This window comes from Hypanus sabinus, chromosome 15 (assembly GCF_030144855.1).
Source record: "Hypanus sabinus isolate sHypSab1 chromosome 15, sHypSab1.hap1, whole genome shotgun sequence".
Taxonomy (NCBI): domain Eukaryota; kingdom Metazoa; phylum Chordata; class Chondrichthyes; order Myliobatiformes; family Dasyatidae; genus Hypanus; species Hypanus sabinus.
The window spans coordinates 41,352,904-41,380,364 of NC_082720.1; the positions used below are offsets into that span (position 1 = coordinate 41,352,904).

The window sequence follows — 27,461 nt, forward strand, 5'->3', positions numbered from 1 at the left end:
GTGATTGAGCAGGAGATCAAATGAGAATGAAAATTGGTGAGAGTGGGTGGAGTTATGTAGACAGCGAAACAAAAGCTTTCGAAGAAGTGAGATTTAAGTGCAAATGTAAAGATATAGAAACATAGAAAATCTACAGCACAATACAAGCCCTTCAGCCCACAAAGTTGTGCCGAACATGTCCCTAACTTAGAAATTACTAGGCTTACCTATAGCCCTCTATTTTTCTAAGCTCCAAGTACCTATCCAAAAGTATTGAAACATATGAGTTGTGGAGTTACAGTGAGTGAACATGAAAGTAACTGGCTCTGAACTTGAGTTGTAAAAATGAATACAAGTCAGTGAGTGTCTATGTGATGGATATTAACTGTCCAGGGCCCAAGGGGACATTTTACCAAGCTCAGCCTTCTAACACAGCAGCAAACTCTTCCAGGGTCAACGACTTCTTTTTGAACAAGTTGAAGTGCCGACCAATATTCCTTGCTCAGCCATTTGTTTTAAGCAAGTGAGCAAAAGGGTCCTCATTGGCCCATTATTTAATCAAGAGAGAACAATGGGGTCCGCTTCTGTTTAATTAAACAGTGCATTCACGTGTAACTGAAAAATGTCACATTGTGTGAAGTCAGCAAGCAGCAAAAAAACAAGTGTAACTGTAAGAGAACAGGTGGGCTTATTAGGAATGACAGAGAATGACTGGACTCTATTCCTCTGCTTTTGATTTCTACAATGGACAACTCCTTCATCTGCAACATGTTAGTATGTTTTTTTTGGTTATAGCAATTGCACCTCCATTTTGGAAATCCTTGGTTTCTGAAATCATTTGTAATTTGGCAACCCTTTATAAGATAAAATTCTCAAAACTCAGGATTTCTATTTAAATTTAAATGTATCACTAAAAGTAAATGGAAAGTGTTTAAACTACTATGATAACTGGAAGTAAGTCTTCATTGGTTTGGGGGGCACTGCTCAAATGATGGGAATTAGCTGCTAACTCACTGTGGAGGATAAACAGGAAAGTAATCTAGCCTTTAATGAGTAGTTGGCTACAGTATTACCTCCCTCTAATGCAAGTACCCATAACCATCTATATCTGATAGGGCTTAAGATCTTTATTTGAGCTCAGAATCTCACAGACAGCAAACCCAATGCCATCACATCTCTTTGTGATTGAGTGGAAGGTATACAAGGAAGATAGAATGCAGACGTGATAAAAAAGTAGAATACAACATTTCTACTTACCTAGGACACTTATGATAGAAAACATCCCAGTTGCACCACAAAAACATTTTCTAATATTAACAATGGATCACAATTCAAGCAGAGAGTAGTCAGCAAATTCTACCCCTATACCTCTATATTCAAGGGTCTCCCTTGCTGTCTTGTAGTCACAGCTTATGCACAACAAAGACCACTCAGCTGCTTGAGACTTTAATGTAGCTAGCTAATTTGTCACCATGTTCATTATCATACTCAGATAGTGAAGGATATACTTATAAGAACCATGTTACACTTTCAGACATACAATCCATATTGTGCACACTTTCAGTGACCAATTTTCTTCTTGAAGCTACTTCCAAATAAATACATGCAAGCTGGACTCCAATTGATACAGATCACCTAAATACAACTAACACTATCTAATTATAATTAACACAAACCAATACATGTCACAAGGATACAATTAACACAAACATACAGTGCAATAGCACCTGATTTTCAAGGCATTTATAATTGTTCAATGTTTTTGACTAATAAGTATCCTTTTGTAAACTATTGTCTACTGTAAACAATTTCTTCCATGATCATTTGAATGAAATGTTTGAGTAGATTCTATTTAGAAAATCATAGAATAAACCAAGCAAATTTTTGTTTCGGGTTCTCCCAAAATAAGCATTGCAGCTGGACCTAAAAGGATTTGTCGGATCCAGTGGTCCAGGGTAATAAATCAATGGTGTAACAATGGAAGCAAATTTTGCTTAAAATGCATCTGTTAAAAGTTGCAGAATATCATGAGGCATGACACAGGAGCACTATTAAAGAAAAATTGCCTCTACACAAAAGAAGGAGCTATAATGGAAGGTGACCAAAGGGTTAGTTTTTAGGAACAATATAGAAGAAACTAAGAATGAGTGTGGGTAAAAGGTGGTAGGGGATGCATTAAGGGAATGATAAGTGATCTGGTATGTAAGCAAAATCTGCTAGAAATTATTGTGAAAAAGGAACATGAGTTGATGTTAACTGATACCTTAACTTTTTTTAATTTCAGGTATTGATGAACTTTTTATTCCTTTCCAAATTTATTCTCTTGTTTTTAATGAAAATTGTACAATAACATAGTCAGTTCTGTTCATAGGTTATGTATATTTATAATTTATTTTCTTCTCCATGTTTAGTGTATATTAATATGCTAGTAAATACAGGGAGAAACAACAAAATTTAACAGCATGTTCTCTGTGATCTAAACTTGGAATTCCAGTATGAGTTTTTCCAGCATGTTCTTTCACATTTCCAGCATCTGCTTCTGCAGTTTTTTTGTTTACTGATTACATGATGAAACAATGTTTTCCTAACTTTTCTGGAAATGCAATTTTAATGAGAGAAAAGATCAGTGAGAGTCAAGAGAATTGTGTGTGAGCAGATAAACAAAAGAGTTTGAAGGATTGAAATTTCTGCCCACTGATACATAAGCTATGTCTCTCACTAAATCTAACTACAGAGTGAAGCAAGAGGCAATAATCTGAATCTAAGGCCTAATATTAAGAAAATAGATTTTTGTGAGTATCTTTGCCACCTCTACCCAGCTCACACCTCACCCTTTACTAATGGGTACTGAACATCCGAAAATTAGTGGCTCGTTCTGAATGAGATTTATACAAAGATAGCACTTAGTTTTGTTGTCAATCTCCATTTTCATTTTGTAGTTATTTGACATTATCCTTTGCTATTCTCTTCAGATGAATAACTAATATATTTTTTAATTAAAGCCAATGAAGGAATTAATTGTGAATAAATATTTCTTAATGTTCAAAAAAAAGCTCATAATTATAATTATTTTGTCAATAAATTGTATATATTTTTGACATGGTTGATCACAATTGAACTTAATTTTACAAGATAGAAGATAAATTAGTCTTGTGTAATGTTACAAAAGATGTACAGACAAAGTGTGAAATTGTACTCCCACCACAAAAGACATTTGAATTCTGCTTTCACTGTGCAGTTTTGCTATTGTACTGGTGACCAAGGAATAATTGATCCATAGGATGAATTTGTTTACAAGTATTCACGCACGTGCAAGGTGTGTATTTAGTTCAGCCATAATAAGCTACAAAATCAAGGAACAGAGCAGGCAATGAATCAAACAAAAGTCAAGTGAATGATATATCAGGACGCAGTTTATTGACTATAGCTTAGCATTTAAAATCATCATTCCCACAGTCCCGATTGAAGAGCTACAGATCATAGGTCTCTGTACCTTCCTCTGCAACTGGATCATCAACTTCCTGACCGGAAGACCAGAATAACATTTCAACCAACACTGGTGCACCACAGGGATGGGTGCTTAGCCCACTGCTCTTCCCGCTCTACACCCATGACTGTGATTAGACATAGATCAAAAAGCATCTATAAATTTGCTGGTGATACAAGCATTGCTGGAAGGATTTCAGATGTTGATGAAAGGAAGGTACAGGAGTGAGATATACCAGTTAGTTTAGTGGTGTTACAGCAACAACCTCGTGCTCAGCCTCAGCAAGACCAAAGTGCTGATAGTTTATTTCAGAAAAGGTAAGGAATGCAACCCAATCCTCATAGAGCACTCAAGTGAAGAGAGTGAGCAGTTTCAAGTTCGTGGGTGTCAATATCTCTGAGGACCTAAGTTGGATGCAACATATTGATGGAGCTATGTAAAGAATGCAAGATAGCAGCAATATTTCATAAGGAGTCTGTGGAAATTTGTTTTGTTAGCTAAAACACTCAAAAACTTCTACAAATGTACCATGGAGAGCATTCTGACTAGCCACATCACCGTCTGGTATGTGGGGTGGGGGCTACTGCACAAGATAGAAGTAAGTTGCAGACACTTGAAAATTAGTCAGCTCCACCATGGGTACTAGCCTCCTTAGTATCCAATACATCTTCAAAGAGCAGTGACTTAGGAAGGCAATCAATAAGGATCCCTCCACCTAGGACATGTTGTCTTTTCATTGTTACTATCGAGAAGGTGATGGCACACACTCAGCGATTCAGGAACATCTTTACCCCTTTCTCATCCAGTTTCTAAATGGACATTGAACACATGAACATCACCTCACTACTTTATTATTTCTGTTTTATTTTGCACTACTTATTTTACCTTAACTCTTTAATACACATACTTACTGTAATTAAGTCTTTTTTTCTCTATATGTATTTATCATGTATTTAATTGTACTGCTGCTGTAAATTTAAGAAATTTCATAACATATTCCAGTGATATTAAACCTGATTCTGATTCATAAGGTCATAGAATGTTAAAACTTCAAGAAACCCTTATGTGAATGTTATTGGATGGGGAAAAGATTGTGGAACTGCTGGTGGGAGATCTGGAAAATATTTTTATGCTCAAGAAAAATAGTTCCAAGCTGCAGAACTTGGAGCAAAGGTAACAATAGCTCCCACTCCCATCAATCAAGCTATTTTAATATAACCAAATACAAATATTAGAGGAAATGACCAAAATCTTTGTCAAAATTTAAGGACAGGTGCTGAGGATTAGGGTGAGGTCTTAAGTGCTTAATCACTTGGCAGCCAAAAGATAACTGTCAATGATGAACCAATTAAATTCAGGATTGCTCAAGAGAACAGAATTGGAATTTGCTTCAGGTGAGTGGCCATATTAAAGGAGTTCTTTAGACCAAGAATTAAAATTTGGTTCTGTTTTTTAAGGGGAGGCATCTTTTGTGGAGGAATGGGAAGTGAGATGTGTGTATGGCAAGACTGAGGTTTGAACATATGGGTTTGCACACCACAAGGAATGGGTGGTGAGGCTTTAGTAAGGTACCAGAGACAGTGGAACATATAGTCATGATGTGCCACAGATGATCAAAAGAATGTAGGAAGCTGTTTTGCTATTATTGGGTAGATCTGGAGTGCCAATGTTGCAGGATTTTCTGGCACTTGGAGCAGGGATGGATGAGGCCTCTGGGGCTCTAGTGAACTTTTAAATTAGAACAGGTTTGTGAGGCAGGATCTGATTGCCATCAGTTGGTGATAATGCACCTTCTTGATGGGTGGGAGCCACCATTAGCACAGAAGAAGAAGAGAATTGGAATGGATGGGGGTATAGTTATAGAAAAATAGAGGAAGGATTCAAACCATTGAAATCTTGAAATGAGGAGTTAATTAAAATATGTTAATTGCTTTCAGGGTTTTAAAACTGGAACATTTTAGCAAATTAAAACTACTTAAGAAGAAAGTAGTAGATTTCTCAGACAATGGTGTTGATATTCTCGTAATTGAAATTAATTGGGATTGGGAAAACAGACAAAGATGATTACGTAGTAGGAAATCTGCCAACAGAGAAGCCACGACAATGGGAATGGATGTGCACTCTGATATTGAAACCTCTTAACTTCCCTGACCTTCCCCCTTCAGTTCACTGATAACGCGATTTCTACAAAGGTAAGTGTGTTAATAACAAGCATTGTTTTAAGGTTTACAAACTGGAGCCCAATTTAACTTACAAAAGTTTAGTGACAACTTTAAAGGTTACATGGTTAGGAATGATTAATATAGGACAATTATTTGAGCAGGCATTCCTGTAGGGCATCCATTCCCTTGGAATAACTGTTTCTCAAAATCATTAGTGTGATGTCACTTTAATATTTTTACAACTGTGCAGACCAACCATTGCTCTGAGCAGGAAATTTTTACATGGCCTGAAAACTGTGTGGCACTTAAAATTGTTTTATAATGTGCATACTATGAACATTTAGGATAAAAAAATTGAAAAATCACATACTTTTAATTTTGGTAATTGAAGGGTATAATGAAACACAGTATAACAAAGAAAATATTTCACATTTAAGTGGTTTCTCAAATTACAAATTTATTGTCTATAAACACTGTCCAGATGAATTTTGTATCCAGATGAAAAATGCATCTTAATCTACATTCAATCATTTAAATCAGGGGTTCCCAACCTTTTTTATGTCATAGACCCCGATCATTAACCCAGGGGTCTATGGACATCAGTTGGAAACCACTGAAAATGTTCTGTTTCTACTCTTTCTGGATTGACATTTGATTGAATTCGTAAGACTGAATCCACATTCACAGTCAGCACTAAAAGCTTGAAATGTTTCAATGATATCGACGTGAGTTGACAGTTCTTCAAATTCTTCATTTCTAAGCATGTAGTTCAACATATTAGTGGACGTCATAATTGAACCAGTCTTAACTTTCACAGAAGCAACAAATTTAAGTTCACTGTATTGCTGCGATATTTTTGAGGCTGCGTTTTTGTTGTAATAGTAGCTGAGTAATTTTTTTGTCAGTCACATAACATTCTCTTTTCCAAATTCAAAATTGGTTACATTTGCAGTGGGAACGGGGTCAAAAGCTTACCTTTCTATTCACTCATCGTCAAGAGAGCTCTTATCCAAGTGGTTACACACATGTTGAATGAATCGAATAACAGGCACAGTTTCAACGTCACGTCTTGTAGATGCTAGCAGATCTTTTATTTTATCACTCTAATAAACAGTATCACCATGATACTGTGACTGTAACATCTACTTTTACATTCTCTGGTAATTCAATTGTATGCAAACAGTTTTTGTGAAGGAAATTTGCAAAGTAATACAAGATCTTCTAAAAGGTTAAGAACAGTTAAAATTAATTAATATTGCGGATCGGTCAAAATCTTAAAGCTGATTGAATCGTTACATTCATTAACATACTCTTTGTAATACTGGATCAAAACTTGGTAATTCCTCATTAAAGCAGCAATGGAAAATGTCTTGACAGCCATCTTACTTTGTTAAGTGGTCTAAATGACACATCACATTCTGTGACTTGAGATAATTCTAGCTTTCCTTTGTAGCTGACGACCTGCTGAACATTGTATATGCTGTTTGTAGCAGTGTTTCTAAATCCTGCATAATCCCAGTTCTTTTTTGTGTGAAATGTAATGTCACTCAGACAGATAATTAATTTCTCAGTGAAAAATTGCTGCCGCACCATTATTCTTTCCAAGCATAATATTTGCCCTGTCTGACGTATACATCGGCATTTTTTGAATATCAAGATGGCTGTTGATATAAAAACTTTTTATTGCATACAATATTGATACTGTCACATACTGTTAGTTTCAGAATACCCACAAACACAATCTCATCAGAAGTTTAATTTTCTGGTTGAAACTTAAAATACAAAAGTAACATGTTTTTTACAGAAGTTTCTTTACTTTTGTCAGTGGTTAGTGTATGAGAAGAAGATTTCTGCAGTTCTTCCATTAACTGTTTCTGAAGCACAAAACTAATGCACTCAACAAATTCAGACACATAGTTAATGCTGCACCAACTCTCTGAAATATTTACATATTTGACCATGTGCATGAATTTCTTACATGAAATCTAAAGAAGCATTAATGTTAATTGCTTAGATGTTATCGATTACCATTTTGACCATATCAGAGTTAGACTTTTTTTGTACATCATGTTTCTTTCTTGCTTCATGTTCTTTTGGAAGTTCTGTTAGCATGAGCCCAATTCCACATTTTTTCTGGCTGTGTAATTTGGTAACTGCATCTTTCTGAATTCTCTGGTTAAGGTGTTTTAAATAATCTAACTTGCATTCTTCCCATTTTGTTCCACGACTGAACTTCCACCTCACCCCATCGTCCCTTAAACTTTTACTTATGTACAAATGATATATACTTCATCGCCAGTGTAGCATACTGTAATTGGTGGAAGTGTAGATAATTCACAACCACCAACATTGACTTGGGATTCACTTTAAGACGCTGGTTTGACTTGATGATGTATTACTCAAAGTTCAGTGTTTGGAGTACAATAAATGAGTTGTTTCAATTTTTCTTAACAATAAATACCTCTATTATATTTGTGAAAACCTACATTGTTGACTCCAATTCTCCAGGACGAATCCAGAGTTATTGAATATGTTGGCCAAACAAGAGAAACTCTGCCGATGCTGTAAATCCGATCAACACACTCAAAATGCTAGAGCAACTCAGCAGGTCAGGCAGCATCAATTTCAAAAAAAGGTACAGTCACTGGTTCAGCAGGACTCATGTTGACCAACCCAGATACTTTGAAATGGAGACCTGGGCGCAAAATGCTGTTGCTTGGTTTGTACAAGCCAAGACCCAATTTTCACTGTGAGAAATCACTACTGATGACACCAAATTTTTTTAATGCGGTGGCGCCGCTCGGCAACCCCATGGTTGTGAGAGTGATGAGTCTGTTTGAACACCTGCCTGAACACGATAAATACCCATCACTGAAAACTTCCCTTTTACAGTCCTTTGGAGTATCGGAGTCTGAATGTGCCAAACAGATGCTCTCCATGCCTGGCATTGGCGAGGCTAAGCCTTCAGAGTTAGTGGACCACATGCTATCTCTCCTAGGAAATCGCCATCCTTGTTTGATTGTTAAAGAACTCTTCATGCAGCAGTTGCCTGATCAAGTTCACAGAGTCCTCACTAATGTGCCCATTAAGGGTCATAGGGAGCTTCCTATAATGGATGATTGTCTACACTCAGCCAGGCAGCGGTGCGTCATTCCTCCTTTCCCTATCTCAGCAAGGCCCCCAACATAAGGATGCTGTGACGGTGAAACAGATGATGCCTAGCCTGTGTTTTTACCATGTTCGCTTCGGTACGAATGCTAGGAAGTGACGGTACTGTACAGCTTCAACAATGCCAGCACATCAGGACATTAGAGATCAGTGAATACTGTAGGTCCCAGCTGCCAGGGAAAGAATCATTATGGACCTCCTCACAGGATGACTCTTCCAGTGTCACATGGGTGCTCAAGTGAGCGTGCTGCCAGCATCGCCTACTGAGAAGGCAAAAAGCGATGAAATCTTGCTGGAGGCCCAATGGCAGCAGGATGCAGACTTGTGGGACACGGCAGGTGACTCTCTGCTTCAGTGGGCGACATTACAAATGGAATTCATCCTGGCTAAAGTAGCTGGACATCCGGTCAGTGCTGATTTCCTGGCTACCCATGGACTGTTAGTCAATCTTATGAACTGGCAGCTTGTGGATGTCATGAACATTGGGTCATTACCCTGTTCACCATGCAAGTTCCCCAAAACAATCCTGTCAAGCGTATACACCACTGCATATGAACTTTCTCAACTATTGGGCAATATCCCAAACCTCGCCAAGCCCACTATCGTCACTATAGTCACAAAACAAGGGGTCAAGCACCACATTCCCACAACTGACCCACCACACAGCTCCTTACTAATGTGACCATCAGGTGGCCAGGGGTCATCCCTCTAGCATTAATGACAGTCGCAGACATGGTTCAGGTATTCATCAGCACCTAGGTTGCTCGGTTTGGCATTGTATCTGATATTCCCACTGACCATGGTCCCCAGTTTATATCAGACCTCTAGGCTGTAATGGCCCAGAACATCAGTGTTAGGATACAGCACATCACAGCATATCACTTGCAGTCCAATGGCTTGTGTGAGAGGTTTCACTGTTCTTTAAAGACTGCTCTGAGGGCTTCCCTGACCAAAGAGTGTTGGCATGATCATCTCTCATGGGTCCTGCTGGGGCTCAGAACAGGTCCAGAAAAGAACCTGCAGTTGTCCCTGGCAGAGTTGGTATATGGGCAGCTGTCACAAATGCTAGGTGATTTCTTTCCTAACACCACGACAACAGCCTTCCACCCTGAGCAGTAAATTCAATTTCTTTTCACCTGTTCCTACCCCCAACATGGCATACAGCACTCTTGGGTTTCTTTTGACCAATACCTTGCCTTGTATGTTTTCATTTGCGATGACACACACCAGCATTCCCTTAGGCCCCCTTACAACAGCCCATTCTGGACTTTGGGATAGAGAGAAAGATTTTTATCGTAGATAAGAGGGGTAAACCTGAATGTATTTTGGTAGGTCGCTTTACACCAGCCCACCAAGATTTGGAGGATTTCACTACCATGTGGCTGCCATCACATCATGACCATGTCAACACACCTCTCGATGAGTCAGATGCACCTGCTGTTCCTCCACTCCTAGAACACTGTACTTAAGCATGCGGCTCATCCAAGCTCTGGACAGGTTTTAGTGAATTCTAGGGGGCCCTGTGTAAGGAAATGTAACTGGTAGTAACGTAGATAATTCACAACTGCTGGCATAGAGTTGGGTTTCACTGTAAGAGGCTGGTCTGATGTATTACATGAAGTTCTGTTACTGCACTTTTTGTGTTTGGAGTACAATGAATGAGTTGTTGTGGTTTTTCTTAACCATAAAACACCTCCATCGCTTTATTTGCAAAAGCCTACACCTGTATCTTGATATATTAAATTATTGCAAGTTTTATTTTTTGTTTTTGATGTGAAGATGGCAGTTCAGTATCTATGAGTTGTAAAATCCATTCTATCTTAAATTTTGCCCAAGCTTAGTTCTTCAAACCACTTAACTCTTCTGCCTTTCTTTTCAACATCCTTGGGATGCTAAAGCTAATAATAATAATTACTTAAGAATACTAAAAAATTACTATTTGAACAATTTAACAAGGTAAGTTGCAAACCTTACCATTTTAATGAAATAATAAGTCATGAAAAAATTATGGAAATGAACTTTATTGTATTCTATCAGTTTTTTAATTATTTTTTTTATTAGATATTGATTTTTTTGAAGAAAACTTAACAAAAATGTCAGAATTTAGAACTTTTAACATCAAGCACACACACAAACCACAATGCGCAACACAAGTAAACAATGTCAGGCAGTCAAAACATCTGACACAATGGCAAATATTTTGACTAGTCAGCATTGGCATTCAGCAGGTTTGTATTTTAGTAACAATGAGCTACTGACTTCCATTCTGTGTTTATTGTTATAATTTGCAACATGTTGTAATTTAAAACTCCACTCTGAAACATTTTAAAACTTTGTCGTATTTACATTGTCGAAGTAAAAGTTGTGGTACGTTTATTATTTACAAAATTTATGGATTATATTCATTAACACAATTACAGTGTATTTAACAATTAACATAGATTTCTAAATTATATTTGCATAATTTCAAAACTATATGAACATTATACAAAAGAACATTCCAGCTGCGCAGCAACAAAAGCTACATGTACAGAAGCATTTCAGTTACTATGCAGCCATGCACGTGCACAACTTAGAGGGAACAGTGGAGCTGGGAATTCTCCAAGTGTCAAATAAACCAGACCCATTGAAAGTAACAACTGTTCTGCTCTCGTGCAGGCCGAAGTTACAAGGAATTTATAGGATTCTCATGCTTAAGGATGAATGACAACAGATATTTCTCCATTATTCCAACAGGAATATAGTATAGTAAGATCCCATCAGTTCAGAGAAGAAAGAATTGTTCCAGCATCTACTGTTGCTTTGTGACAAACAGGTACCAAGGTTCAAAGTATAAGAGTTTTTTGTTTTCTAATAGTCACACTGAGATTTCCATCAGAAGAATATAGAAATGAGAAGTGTTTATACTCATTGCTTTTTATTTTTGTTTTTCTACAGGATCGAAGGAAAATGGTTTAATGTAAGGCCATTGACATTAGGGACTTCACTTAATGTTCATGCACATTTTCATTCAGCTACTCACTCATACTCATAAACCCAGAAAGCAAACACTCAAGGGTGTGGGTGGCAGCAGAGTGGGAGGGAGGGGAAGAAAAAAGAAGGCAGAATTGCAATCGTACACGAGAAGCTGACTACAAGTGGTGTTCACGGGGAATTCAGATGAAAAGATGAAGGAACTGAAGAAGGAATTTCTGAGGAGAAAGAAATGCTATCTGCTAGTGGAAAACACCTAAACAAGGACATTAAGGTCCAAGAATTGAACAACAAACTGGTACTGAGACTCTATAAAGTCTCTCTGGGAAGTGAAGATCACCTGGCATGAGGCAGAGTCCAGTGCCCTCTTGTGGCAGTTCATGTGAGTGGCAAATGAATGCATCTCAACATTTGCCCCATAGAATGTAATGCCTGTTGTGCCAGCCTTGGACTTTTCATTGGTGTGATGTACAGGCCTTTAATAATGGAGAGAAGAGAATGGGGGAAATCTGGATTCTGCATTTCTCAAGCATTTTTTCACACATTCAAGACAGTTTGTTCCTGAGACTGTGGGATATTAGGAAGTGTGTCATCTTTGTATTCTTGCAGCAACCAATATACTGAACACATTTTGAGTCAGGAATTTGTGAGAGCATTTGTGAAATCTGAATTTCTGTAGAACACACAAACATGACATGTCTGCTCTCTGATGAATTTGTTTGAAGAAAATTGTTATACCAATATTTTGGAGATTTCAAGACCTGAAACAGATATTTACAGCATTCAATGGCACTGAAATGAGGGTCACGTACCCAAGCACTTCACATATAAAAAGTTAGATGTCAATCTTTCTGACCTCCAGGCACTGAGCAGAAGATTAAAATTGAACTGAAAAGGTTTGAAGACCAATGAGGACAGTTGATTAAAATCAACGTCCCACTTTCAAAGCTGTAATTTGATTGTTCTGGTCAGAAGTAGTTTAGTGATTCTGAATTTTTTTTTGACATCATATGAGCTGAATGTGCTGGCAGCAGCTGCCACTTCATTCAAAAGGAGAATACACAGCACCTTGGGCCAGTGAGATTAGATCTCTGCCGCTACCTCAGGTAGGTAGGGTGTTTAAGGTCATTTCCAAGTGCAGTGATACAGCCAATGAGTTTCAATCCAATGTTGTTAGAGATAGTTTTAGCTCTAAAGTATTTTGTAATAAGAAAAACTTACTGGATTTACCTGCTTCATTCACAGAACTTAATTCCAGCTATTTTTGAAAGTTAGAATGAGAAATTTCTTGAAAGCTATTTGGTTGAATAGTTTGAAATGTAAACCAGTATTATGGCATTCTAACTGAGGAACATTCATTTTCATAAATACTAAAGAAAACAGTAATATACATTGACACACATGGGATCTTCATGTGCATATGTTGATTGTCACAATTCCTACATTACAATGAAGTTTAAATTCACTATTAACTGTAAAGGTAAATGAAATAATTGATAGACACAATCTTTTCTCCTGTGCTACTTCAGAGATTAAGTTTTATGTAACATTTGTTTAAGATAATTCAATCAAAACAATGCCAGTTGTAGCCTGGAGTTTCAGATGTGCTTTATTATTTTATCTTTAGTCAACTAGATAAAACTCGTAGCCAAGCCCTCACCTAGCCATTCTTGCAGAGTGCATCAGCCATTTCATACCATGCTCCTCATGATTCCTTCATTTTGTTTTCTCTCCCAACCAGTTAATAAAATGATTCCCTCACCATTTATCTCTTTGCAGTTGATGGAAGCTTATAGCAACCAAATGGTGACTGCAATTCAAAAAGCAATTATTGGCTGCAAATCACCCTGGCAGTTTTCCACAAATATTTTAAGCACTCAGAAGTAATATCCACATTGCATTTATATAGCAGTTTAATTTTGTGAAACATCCTGAAGGATGTCACAGGAACATAATTAGAAAACACGAGGACAAAAATTTAGAAAGATAAAGGCAATTAAAAAAATACAAATGTGTTGATATAGTACCTTTTTGCAACCTCAGCACACATGAAAATTCTTTACAACCAATAAAGTGCTGATTGAGGTGCAATTATTGTTGCAATATAAGAACACTAAGATCAGTTTGGATGGTGTAAGCTCCCAGAAGAACTTTGTGGTAATGACCAAGCAATCTATTTTAGATTTTTTGCTGCTAATTGAGGAATAAACATATTCCAGGACACAGGAGACATTTCTCTTCCTCTTCATTGTAGTGCCGTCTTTAAAGAGCTGTCAGAGCTTCAGTAAAGCATCTTATCCAAAATAACGATTCCTTTGATTAAGCAGTATTCCCTATCATACTGAAGTTTCAGAACAGGTTTTCATGTTCAGTTCTTGACTGGGACTAGAACAACAGAAATCTGACTCAGAAACAAACTAGAGGTTGACTGAAATATAGATGGCATTGCAAACAGTTTTAATGAGTATATTAAGTTCTGGTATTTGTATGTGTGCATGTGAAAGAGAGGAAGATGAGAAGAGACGGACAGGGAGAGAGATGGGAGAAACAGAGAGAGAGAGAGAGAGAGAGAGAGAGCGAGAATCAGAGTCAGTAAAAATGAAGAAAATTGACTTTTTTTTCTAAGGCACCAGAAACATGAAGGCACAGCTACTGTAAGTGAAGGGCAGGAAAAGAGGGATGCACAAGAAACAGAAACAAATTAGAAAAAAGTTTGCTCTAGTGAAAGAATTTAGAGAATAAGATGTGGGAAACAAAACAAAATCTTCACGAGACGTTTGCTACATATTCATGCTATATCAAGAAGAATTCTTGACCTCTTAAGTAATTTTGGATGATATATTGGCTGTAAAAACCCCAGTAAAAATGTAATTGCATCTTTCATTAGAGGAATTGGATTAATGTTGCTTGAAATCGATGTGTTTTTATTTCTAGTATTAAAATGAAAGATGTTATAAGCACATTTCATTTGAGCAATAACTACAATTACAGTTTCATGTTGTTTCACCTTAATATATACCTATAATCACAGTTCAGATTAAGGTTTATTTTTATTGATATATATCGTGAAATCAGTGTTTTGTGGCAGCAGTGCTGTGGAATACATAAAATATTCTATAAATCACAACATGATATAGATCACCATGGTAGTGTAGTGATTAGCACAACCCTATCACAGCTTGGGACATTCTGGAATTTGGAGTTCAATTCCAGCACCGTCTGTAAGGAGTTTGTATGTTCCCCACGTGACTGCATGAGTTTCCTCAGTCCAAAGATGTAGCAGTTGGTACATCAATTGGTCATTGTGAATTAACTATATTAGTGTTAAATGGGTGGATTGCTGGGCTGTGCAACTCATTGGCCTGTTCCATGCTGTATCTCTAAATAATTAAATACATAAAATATAAAATTTAAAAAGTAGTGAAATAAGAGAGCAAAAATAGTGATTAAGAGTTCATGGTTTCATGGACCGTTTAGAAATCTGATGGCGAAGGGAACACTTCCAGCGGAGTTTTATATGTGAGCATGATTCTTTTATAACATGCTATTGTGGCAGTAAAAGTAAATCCTTATTCAGATTTCTCAGTAAGGCGTTGTCATTGGTAAAAAGTCACCAACCTGCTAAGACGAAGAATTTAACAAGACATTTATAGTTTGCTGTGATTGAGAAAGCTTTTGATATTTACTTACCCTCAATTGAAAGCCACTTATTGCTGCTTTAAAAGTGTTTTTGGATCAATGGAAACTAAAGGAATAATTCAGCAAGAAAGATATAGGAGATACTAACAGTGAATATAGATTTTTTTCAGCCAACAATCACAACTTAACAAAATATTCAGTTATTTACTTCTGGGAGGGGAGTTGTTTCCTAATCTATTAATGATGATACATATTCTGGGAATTTACTATAAATTATGCACTTTCAAATTGACATTTTATTAATAAGAAAAATAGACTAACTTTACTAGGCAATTAGACTTTGAACATAAAACATAGAAAATACAATACAGGAACAGATTCTTTGGCCAGCAAAATCATGCCAAATTAATTAATTTAGTAATCAAATGCACTTCTGCCTACACAATATCTGTATCCCTCCATTTTCTGCATATTCATATGCCTATTTAAGAGCCTCTTGAACACCCCTATCATACTTGCATCCACTACCCCTGACAGTACATTTCCAGGCACCTACCACATTCTCTGTAAAATAAAAAATTGACCTGCACATCCCCTTTGAACTTGCCCGCTCTGAACCAAGATACATGGCCTCTTACATTAGACATTTCAACACTAAAGAAAAGATACTGGCGGTCCACTATATCTATGCCTCTCATAATCTCTGTTGGATTTCACTAGTCCCCACCACTCCAAAGTAAATAACATATTTGTCCAACTTCTCCTTATAGAACATGTCCTCTAATCCAGACAGCACCCTCTCCAAAGCCTTGACTTCCTTCATTTAATAGGTTAACCAGAAATGAACGATTTACTCCGGATGCAGCCTAAATAATATTTTATGAAGCAGAAACATAACTTCCCAATTCTTGAGTTCAGTTCTTCAACAAATAAAAGCAAGCATGTCAAATGCTAACTTTATCACCCTATTAACCCTGTGTAGCTACTTTCAGGGCACTATGGACATGGGCATCAGAACCCCTCTGCACATCAATACTGTTAAATGTTTTGCCTTTAACCATGTGCTGGCCTTTACATTTGAGCTTCCAAAGTGCAACACTCCACATTTGGTCCGGTTAAACTTTCCTGCCTTAACCCTGAGTGGTTCTGTCTGTGCTCTAGTTATTCTCTTGCTTTCGATGTAGGTGTAGAATGCCTTGGGATTCTCTTTAAGTCTGCTTTCCAGGGCCTCTTTCCATGACTCCTTCTGGCTTTGCTAAATCCCTCCTGATCTCTTTGCTGGCCTCTTTATAATTCCCAAATGCTCAGTTTGATTTTAGCTTCCTAAAATTTCCATGTATTTTTTTTTCTTTACTAAATTCACCACCAAGGTTCCCTAATTGCTATCCTTGCCCTTTCTTTGTATGGGAAGGTACCTATCCTGCACTCTGCAGTTGGTGTTTAAACACTCTCCATGTGTGAGATGTGGACTTGTCCAAAAACAGTTGGTTCCAAGTAACTACCATAGATTCCATGTGCTTTTTCATAATTTCCCCTGCTCTGATGTAGTATTCTCCTGCAAGGACTATACTTTCCCTTACCATTGGGCTATCTTAAGATGTAAGTAGTTGTGGTCATTTTTCCCTAACTGTTCTCCAGCTGAAAGGTCAGTGACCTGGCCAGGCTCATCACCCAACACCAGGTCCAGTAAAGCCCCTCCTTTTGTTGAACCATCTACATATTGATTTAAGAAACCCTCTTGTATGCACCTAACAAATTCTTAGAAGGTCCCAGTCTACATTAGGGTGTAGAGGTCAATCACTACAACAATCCTATTGCTTTTACTCCCTCCCTTAATCTACTTGAATATCTGTGCCTCAATGTCCCAGTCGCTATTGGGGGTGTCTGCAATACAGTCTAATCAGACCTTTTTTTTGTTTTTTAATTCTACCTAGAAAGACTCAATGGATAAGGCCTCCATGCCTCCATTATGGCTCCATGGAAATTGCTGTGAAATTGTCCCTCCTTCTCTACCTTTTCTAAAATATCAAAATGCCAGAATATTAACTATCCATTTCCATCCCTCTCTCAACCTCATGGTCCATATACTGATCCAGTCTCGAAGTTTTTTATCTTTACCCTTAATACTCTTAGCATTAAAATAAACACAATTCAACCCATCTGTCTTATTGTGTCTGCTACTTAGCTCCAGCTTGTTCTTACTGGTTATGCCACATACCTTCCTCTCAATCCCTTCACTTTCTGACAGTACTCTGGCACCCATCCCTCTGCCAAACTACTCTAAAACCTCCTGAGTAGCACCCGCCCCTCTTGTACAGGTCACTCCTGTCCCAAAAGAGGTTCCAATGATCCAAGGACCTGAAACCCTGCCACCTTCATCACATCCCCAGCCACACATTCACCTCGTCTACCTTTCTGTTCTTGCCCTAACTAATGTAGTGTACAAGAAGTAATTGAAAGATGACTATGTTTGAGGTGGTCCGGCCTTTCAGCCTCTTCCCTAACCCCTTATACTTATTGTACAAACCTCTTCCACTTTTCTATTGATATAATTGGCATCAATGTGCACCATAACCTCTGGCTGCTCATCTTCCCCCCGAAAATGATCTTCAGTCACTTTAAGAGACCTTCTTTTCTGGCTCCTGGGAGGCAACCCTCTCACAGCCATATAATCTCCTGTCTATTCTCCTAACTGTTGAGTTTTCTATCACTATTACTTTATTTTGTATACCTTTCCATGCAGAACCACAGAAACCAGCTACAGTGGTACCAACTTGGCTGCTGTTGCAAAGTCCTGATATGCCACCCTCGGCATCCACACGTTGCTAAGAGGAATGGCTTCGACGGGATCCTGTGTGGTCTGTCTTGGCCCCTTACTTCTCCTGGTGATCACCCAACTATCTACAGATTGTACCTTATATGTGACTCCTGCACTAAAACTTTTAACTAAGGTGCTCTAAGCATCCTGGATGATTCTAAGTCTGTCCAATTCCACCCCAAAGGTTCATACACTTATCATTAAAGTATGTATGTGGTATACAACCCTGAAATTTGTTTTCCCACAGACAGCCACAGAACAAAGAAAACTATGGAACCCATTCAAAGATAAACATCAACCCCCCCCCCCATGCACAAGAGCAAACACATCCTATAAGAGGCAAAAAGAATGAGTGAAAAACTTAGAACATAAATCAGACAGCCTGACCTGCTGAGCTCCTCCAGCACTCTGTGTATTTCCAACATCTGCAGTACCTCTTGTGTTTACAGTCTAGCACTGTCCTTCATTGTCTGCAGGCTGCCAGGATCAAATTTGACCAAACTAGCAACAAAAAAAGGAGCGATCAGGGACAATTCATGACGTGAACTACAGAGTCCAGTCCACAAACCACATCACAATTAAACCTTGTCCAATACCCAGGACTCCGACAGCATCGAGAGAGAGAGAAAGACCATTTGATTGCAGACACCTTCCTCCGGGAGCAGCGAGCGAGAGGGAGAGACGTGCACACACCTTCCTCCGGCAGAGAGGCTGGTAGATGATGCTGAACATCTGCTCACATTCCTCTCTTGTCTTGATGATTTCAATCTTCCTCAATGCTTTAGTCAGTGAGATCAGTTCGAAATGGAATTAATCCGGGGCTTCCACCCCAGCTTCTCAGCCTCAAGGCTTCACGCTTCACCAAACAACAACAGTGACAGTGGTGCCAGTTTGCTCAATCAGCCTGACAGCACACCACCAAGATATAGATTACAGACTCCAACAGTAGCAGAACCACATTTGAAAGAAAGAGGATGTAAAAGAAGTGAAAGTAATAGTTTTGCGAACCGTCTGGAGGTTGTCGCCCTAGGTCATGTTGTTTGCTGGCACCATATTCTTCCAAAACTCAGTCACTTCACGCAGCCAGTCAGGAGCTGCCCCTATAAGGGTACAACCTTCCTATAGGAATCTTCAGGGACACTGGCAATCTCCCTGATCTCCCACACCCTGCAGGAGGAGCATACCACTCCCCTAAGTAACATCCCAGCTTTTCTAATAGGAAAAATGATGCTAAAGAAAACCTTACCTGCTGCTACCTGCTCGGCCTCCTAAACCAAATCCTTAGAACTTATACTCAACAACAGCTCAAAGACGGCCACGTAAAAGGGAGTGACTTCCACTTGAAATGTAATGAATGGAGAGAGTATACATCTTCTCTCCATCTCTTCCTCTCCACCCTGACAAAAGGATGCTTATATCATTTTGCAATAGATCTTCTGCTTATGAAGGGCTCAGCTTTCAGCTAAGCAGAGGGTCTGTTGCACTCAAAACATCTGAAAAGTAGCCTGCATAGTTTAAAGGAGAGTTTTGTTCTTTGAATGTTTCATTGATGTCATTAGATATAACAATTATGTATCTGGAAGTAGCAAAGTTAGTCAGTCATTGAGAATCATAAATTAGAACTTTAGCCAGCAAAGATAGTGAGATAAAGGTTTTATGATAGAGTGATTCACTCAATATTTTTGAAAGGTGCATCTATGTGTATGTGAAAAATCTTGCCTGGTAGGCAAGCATGCAAAAATGCAATCCTGAGTCCAAACTGTACTACAGGGTAAGAGAGGTACTATCATCAAATCAAAATGTTTGGTGTGCCCAGGCAATGGCTCTGTTTTTCAGGCAGCACGCCATGTAGTTACAGCTGCACATAAGAGATGCGGAGGAGTTTCTTTCTACTTGTGTGAGACTCTAGAATTTGATGTGCTGCAGTCAACCTGGTGTTGCTAGATCAGTAGGGCAGGAGGCTGCATTAGCAACAGCCACAAACCATGACAAAATGGCTCCACTATTAGCAAATAGAAATCAACATCATCGTTATAATTGCAACTGCTTGGCTCTGATGTTGTTATAAATGATGGAAGTGGATCAATTGGAGAAACCAGAGGACAGCCACATTCTGATGATTTTAATTGGGACTTTAGCACAGATGCTGCAGTTGGCCTCATTGCTCTGTGGGTTGCAGAATCAAAAATCAGCCAGAATTAATTTCAAAGCTGAACCACTGCTCGAGGGCAAGAGTGTGGAAAGCACTTGAAGATAGGTAATGCTGAACTGCCAAGCATCCGCGTGGATAATTGAAAATTTGCAGGTGAGTAGGAGGAAAGAAGTTCTTGATGTTTCTGAACTGAACAACTTATTTACATTTCCATTTTTACTTTGAAATGCCTTTGTACTCCTGGAGTGACAATTGTAACCCTGTATTAAAAGTCACAAAGTGCTTCCAGATTTGTTTCTTTTAAGGTTTAAAGTCACTTCTCAACAAAATGGCATTGTTTTTACAATGTAATAATTAGAACCTTTACAAATTTATACTGTGTTTTGGAAAATAATAATCAGATCATGTCAAAATGCATCATTATGTATGTAGCTCATGTATAAGCTGATGATTTACAACTTCTATTTGTGAATAATTCCAACATAATGCTTTTATTGTGCATGGCAAACAAATTAATTCAAATACAAATAGATTCATATTTATAAATTAGGTCAGAATAAAACAATAATTGCAAAATACCAAAACCTTTTTATAATTTTTCTAAATTATTGACAGAAAAGCAAGATTAGGTAACTTTTTTCTTTTAGTTCAAACTGTAATTATTATACTCACTAATACTCTGCAAATGTTAAAAAGAAGTACTTGTGACATGTAATGGGCAGTACTGATGTAATATACAGTTTTGTATATTCCTCACATTATCTAAAGTGTGTAAAATCACATTAAGCATATCCAGCAAGTTGAAAACTGATAAGTTAAGTACAATTTAATATTACATAGCAAAATGAGAAATGAAGTTTTGTGTAGAGCACATTTGGGGTTATAAAACGTTGCTGCTTTAAGAAAATGTCAATCCGAAATTCCTACCAGCCTAGTTCTGACGCAGAGGTACTCTTTAACAGTATAGATACTCCTTCTCAAATTATGGAGATATGGATATTCATGTAGTCTGAGAAGACTGCTCGTGCTTTGTTTATCTAATTTTATTTACTGTTCTTCTTGCCACAATCAGCCAGGAGTGTAATCTATCACTATTGACTCTGTGCAGCTTTATATTCTTGCCTCATATATTGAAAAATGCATCATTTAAAAGGTACAGATATTTTGGCTTTTGTATTTTTTTTTTTGGTATGTATCTCTTAAACAACTTTCTTGAAGCCCTGTAGACCCTCTGGTGAAAGTTACTCTCAATCTCTGGTGCATAGGGAGTTCTAAGATTTCAAACCAGTAACAGTGAATATAATAGAAAAGTGTGTGGCTTGGAGCAGAATCTATAAATGATAGGTCTTATGCTCTATGCAGCAATTATTTTCCTAACTTTTCTATTCACCTTCAGTATTTGTTTTAAATTGATTAATGACACCCAATCCAAGGAAGGAATAACCTGGTGAAGCAGAAATGATTCACTATGGCTCCTGGACTTTGTAAATGTTATTTGTGTATGTACCATTAAATCAATGTAATATTGTCTATATTATATTATAGCAATGATTACATCACATTATACTGCAGACCAAGTATAAGATACTGCAGATCCTGGAAAGATGAAATAAAAATGGAAGCTGGTCTAGATGCTTGACAGGTTATGTAGCATCTGTGGAGATGTTTCAGATTAATTATATTTCAACAGCAATTGGAAAAATTAGAACAAAACAATTTCAAGAGTGCCATGAAAGGGGGAAGGGCAATTAAAACAAAGGGGATGGGGGTGTTCTCAGAGAGTGTAGAGAACAGAAGAGACTGAAAATCACAAATGGTGGTGATACAGGCTGGAGGTGATTTATAGAATCACAGAGCATTACAGCACAGATACAAGCTCTACAGCCAGAGTCCATGCACCTACCCAGTTAGTGCCAATTTCCTGTGCTTGACCCATGCCTTGCTCCTCCATGTACCTTTCCAAGTGCCTCATAAATATTATTGTACACATCTCTGCCACCTCCTTTAGCATCTCATTCCATATACTTAACACCCTCTGCATGAAAAAGTTGCCCCTCGGTTCCCTTTTAAATCTTTCCCCTCTTACCTTAAATCTATGCCTCATAGTTTTGGACTCTTCCAAACTTGTCTATGTCCCCCAGCACTTTAAACATGCCGATGAGTATGTTTCTCACTCTCCTACATTCCACCCTGTAAAAACCCAATAAAAACCATTTCTCTCCATAAATCCGGCCCTCTTGTCCAAGAAATGTCCCCAAGTCTTTTTCTGAACTATTTCCATTTTAAGAATATCTTTTCTATAACAGGATGACCAAACATGCACCCTCACCTCTCCGGCTGAAACGTAATGTACCAACTCCAATACTTAATGTCCTGACTCATGAAGTCCAATATGTTAAATGCCTTTTTCACTACCCTGTCTACCTGTGACCTCACTTTCAAAAAAACTGAACAAGTGCCTCACTTATATTGCAATCTCTAATGCCCTATCATTCATAATATTTTCCTATGCGGGTTTGTCTTTCCAAAATGTATCATCTCATTTTTATCCAGATTGAAATCTATTTGTTACTCCTTGGCTCACTTGCCTAACTGATCAAGAACCCTTTATAATCTACAATAACCTTCACTTCACTATAAACAACACTTCCTAACTTTGTGTTATCAGCAAACTTATTAATTGAGCCTTGTTATTCACGTCCAAATCATTTACAAGTATATAAATAATGAAGAACAGGTGGACCAACACTGAATCCTGTTCACACCAGTAGTCACCAGCTTCCATTCTGAGAAACAACCTTTACCAGACATGTATGCTTCCTACCTCTGAGCTAATTTTGAATCCACCAAACTAGCTGTCCCTGGATTCCAGGGACCTAACCTTCCTAACCACAGTAGAGAAGGATAGTGAACTCAGTAGCGTAGAAGTTAACGTAACATTATTACAGCGTCAACAACCCAGGTTCAGTTTCATCGCTGCCTGTAAGGAGTTGCGACTTCATGGGTTTCAACCCATATTCTAAAGATGTACAGGTCAGTAGGTTAATGGATGTAATTGGGCAATTTGGGTTCTTGGGTCTGAAGGGCCTGTGACTGTGCTGTATCTCTAACTAAAAATAAAAAAAAAGATAAATATGGAGGAGGTATAGACCGGAAGTTGAATGAAATCTGAAGTATTAGAACTGAGAAAAATAAGAGTTGAATAAGGGATTTAAAACGTTTGATTATCTGAAACTGCTGAATTCAATGTTAAGTCCTGAGGCTATGCTGTAGAACAAATTGTATGAATCACTGTATTTAAAAAGGTACGATATCAGTGGACATGAAGTTAAGAACAATCTATATGCAAAATTGGTCTTCTATACATATTTCTTTTTATTTTAGTAGATGGAAGTTGGACCGAATGGAGCAAATGGTCTACTTGTGGGGCAGAATGCACACACTGGAGAAATCGAGAATGTGCCGATCCAGCACCAAGAAACGGAGGAAAGGAATGTGATGGAATTATCCTGGAGTCAGAAAATTGCACAAGCGATTTATGTCCTCGGAGTATGTATGACTTTAACATATGACATCCACTTCAAAAGTGACACTGCGAGCTGGACATATAAAGTAGAGAATCGTTCATTATCATGCAATTAGTTTTTGATGTATTCAATGGGAAGTGTAAAGCACAATGCCTTAAGTTCTATATAAAAAAAATCAGATCTAGTATTAAAAAGATAGAAATCTCCATTGAATGCAACCCTGTTTTTATGTACTTTTGTGTGTATAAATTCTATCAGCCATATAGACCCAGCTGATATATGAAAGGTATCAATTTGAAACTGTTTTACTTTTCATGAGAGTGCAGCAAAACATAGTTACAAAAATAAATTATGCATAAATACAAAATTCAAGGATGTTCAGTTTAGATTGATTTTAGACTTTGGTATCTAATGGGAGTGGGGCAGATAAGTGATGAAACGGAATTAGATCGTCTTTACTAAACAAAGTGAATCCTAGTTTCAAAAAGTAAAAGGCAGATGAGGGTTCTTTTAACACAGTGATTTGGAATAATTTGGAATGGATTTTGGAATTTCAATAGTAACTTTCTAAAGTGTATATTTGAAGATTCAATTCTGAAACAAAGTTTAATGTTCAGTGAGTATTGCACAAAGTTGAAAGGAGAATCATAGAAACTAGAAAATAAACTTACAAAGGAAATAGCCTAAAATGTATTAAAATTCAGGTTAAGACCCAAAGACCATAAGATATAGGAACAGAATTGGGTCATTTGGCCCACCAAATCTGCACCACTATTTCCGCATGATTGATTCAAGAGTATCATAATTTGCTTAGGAAAAATCAGTATGATCTAACGAAAAGAAAACTATATAATGAAACATAGAAAACCTACAGCACATTACAGGCCCTTTGGCCCACAAAGCTGTGCTGAACATGTCTTTACCCATAGCCCTCTATTTTTCTAAGCTTCATGTACCTATCCAGGAGTCTCTTAGCAGACCCTATCGGTTCCACCTCCACCACCACCGCCGGCAGCCACGCTGCTATAAAACTTACCCCTGACATCTACTCTGTACCTACCTCCAAGCACCTTAAAACGATGCCCTCTCACGCTAGCCATTTCAGCCCTGGGAAAAAGCCTCTGACTATCCACACGATCAATGCCCCTCATCACTTTGTACACCTTTATCAGGTCACCTCTCACCTCCGTCGCTCCAAGGAGAGAAGACCAAATTCACTCATCCTATTCTCATAAGGAATGCTCCCCAATCCAGGCAACATCCTTGTAAATATGCTCTGCCATTCTTTCTATAGTTTCCACATCCTTTGTGTAGTAAGGCAACCAAAACTGAGCATAGTACTCCAAGTGGGGTCTGAACAGAATCCTATATAACTGCAACATTACCTCTCAGCTCTTAAACTCAATCCCACAATTGATGAAGGCCAAAGAACCATATGCCTTCTTAACCACAGAGTTAACCTACTTAGCAGCTTTGAGTGCCCTATGGACTCAGACCACAAAATCCCTCTGATCCTCCACATTGTCAAGCGTCTTACCATTAATGCTATACTCTGCCATCAAATTTGACCTACCAAAATGAACCACATCACACTTACCTGGGTTGAATTCTATCTGCCACTTCTCAGCCCAATTTTACATCCCATCAATGTCCCGTGGTAACCTCTGATAGCCCTCCACACTATCCACAACACAATTAAATAGATGAATTAAATAAATTTCTTTTAAGGCTACAACTAAAAGGGATAGTAAACCAGGGTAGGTAATAATTTTGGATTTATGAAGGGCTGTGTCATAAGATGAGCGATCAGAGATTGGAATGACATGAAAAGAATGACTCAAGCACCAAAAACTGTGAGTAGGGAGAAGTGAGGTGTTTTTTTTCTCTAAATCTGGCAGACTAACTACTGGAGTGAAAACTCAGCTATCACAGTCAGCATTCTTGTTCCTGAAATTGACGCAGGTTTTGAGCACTTAAATTGAGCTGAATTGTTATAGTTAGTCCATTTCTTTGCCCCAATCCTGACTCTCACTATTCCAAGTGAGGTCTCATGTCACAGAGTCGTAACTCAGACACAACCAGAGCAGATCCATGCAAAGTCCAAGATTATTTTGTGCAGCTCCCATGTAGTACTATGAAGTGTGCATGTTTCTGTGTATATGGCCATTTCAACGTATTGTAACTGATTATTTGCTGCAAGGAGTTCATGGCGTCCCATCTTACAAAGATGTTCATATATGACTTTATCTTTGAAATTTCTTGCATCTTGAGGGCTGGAAGATCAACTTATTGTGACTTGACCTAGAGCAGGTGTTTCCAACCTGGGGTCCATGGCCCCCTCGTTTAATGGTAATGCTCCATGACATAAAAAGAGTTTGGGAACCATTGACCTAGAGAGAGGTAGAGTTGTACAACACAGAAATAGGCTATTTGGCCCATCCAAGCTAGTGCCTTTTGTCAGTGTTTGGCCAGTAAACTTCTAAACCCTTCCAATCCATTTACCTGTTCAACTGTCTTTGAAAAATTGTTATTTTCCCTGCCTCAACCACTTTCATTGGCAGCATGTTCCATATACCTCCCACCCTTTAGACCCTAATCTCCTGCAGGGTGTTCTTGAAGCTCTAATTATTGACTATGTCCACCTCAGAAGCTCTTGGTGGTAATAGCTGCAAATATGGAAAGAACAGCTTACTGATAAACAGTAGGTAAATGAATCAAGTGGTAGGGACTTATGAGGATGGGAAAGAACATATTACTCTTTGTTTAAGCTAGTAAAAACTGTAATTTAAATTCTGATAGAAAGAAAATATTCCTGAAATAGCTGTTGATTTTGTAATCTGAGTTTGCACAAAGTTTCAACTTGACCATAAACCTCGTCAGCTGTTTGTTTGGTGCATAAAGTATAGTTTTGTAGTTTCTGATATATTTTAATGCAGGTTAGAAGGATATGAATTGTTCACATGTGATGTGAATTTAAAGGAAAAGGGATTGTATCCTAAGATTTTCCACTATAAGTTGCTGTCAAGTCTGGCTGAATATAACTGGGGTTACTTCCATTTTCTGAAGTCTTCCATGTCATAGTTAACTTGTGTGGTGAAATTCCTACATGCTCCATACCACTCGAAAAGCAACATATGTTTGATATGTTGGAATGGGTAATGTGAATATGCACCAAAAAAAAGCAGTAGAGAAAGATCGTTCTGCAATCAGGAAAAATAAATAGGTGGAAAAACTGAGGTAAACACAAGAAGTAAGTTTTCTAAATCTAGGAAAATTCCTTGTGTTCTTTCTGGGCCCAAGGATTATTGTAATATTTGAAATGGTTACCTGAGCCTTCCAAAGCCTGAGATAGCTTTGTTTGGAGCGACTAAGTTTGTAAGTTTGCCAAAGGCTTCATCAGGGAAGGACTACAGCGGTTAAATTATGCACACATTTATTTACGCTGGCACCCAACCCTGCCTGATTTGGGGTTAATTGCAATGAATGTATGAATGGGAATACTTCACTTGCACATGCAGACACACACACAAGATACACCTATTACATGCAGAGACTG

General features: G+C 38.0%; 1 protein-coding gene across 1 annotated transcript in view; it reads left to right on the forward strand.

Moving 5' to 3' along the window:
• Nucleotides 1–27,461, forward strand: part of LOC132405448 (netrin receptor UNC5A-like) — a 580,373-nt gene that overhangs the window by 438,935 nt on the left and 113,977 nt on the right. Inside the window, exon 6 of the mRNA XM_059990261.1 lies at nt 23,763–23,927. Within this exon, the coding sequence (XP_059846244.1) occupies nt 23,763–23,927 (165 nt within the window). The remainder of the gene's footprint in view (nt 1–23,762; nt 23,928–27,461) is intronic.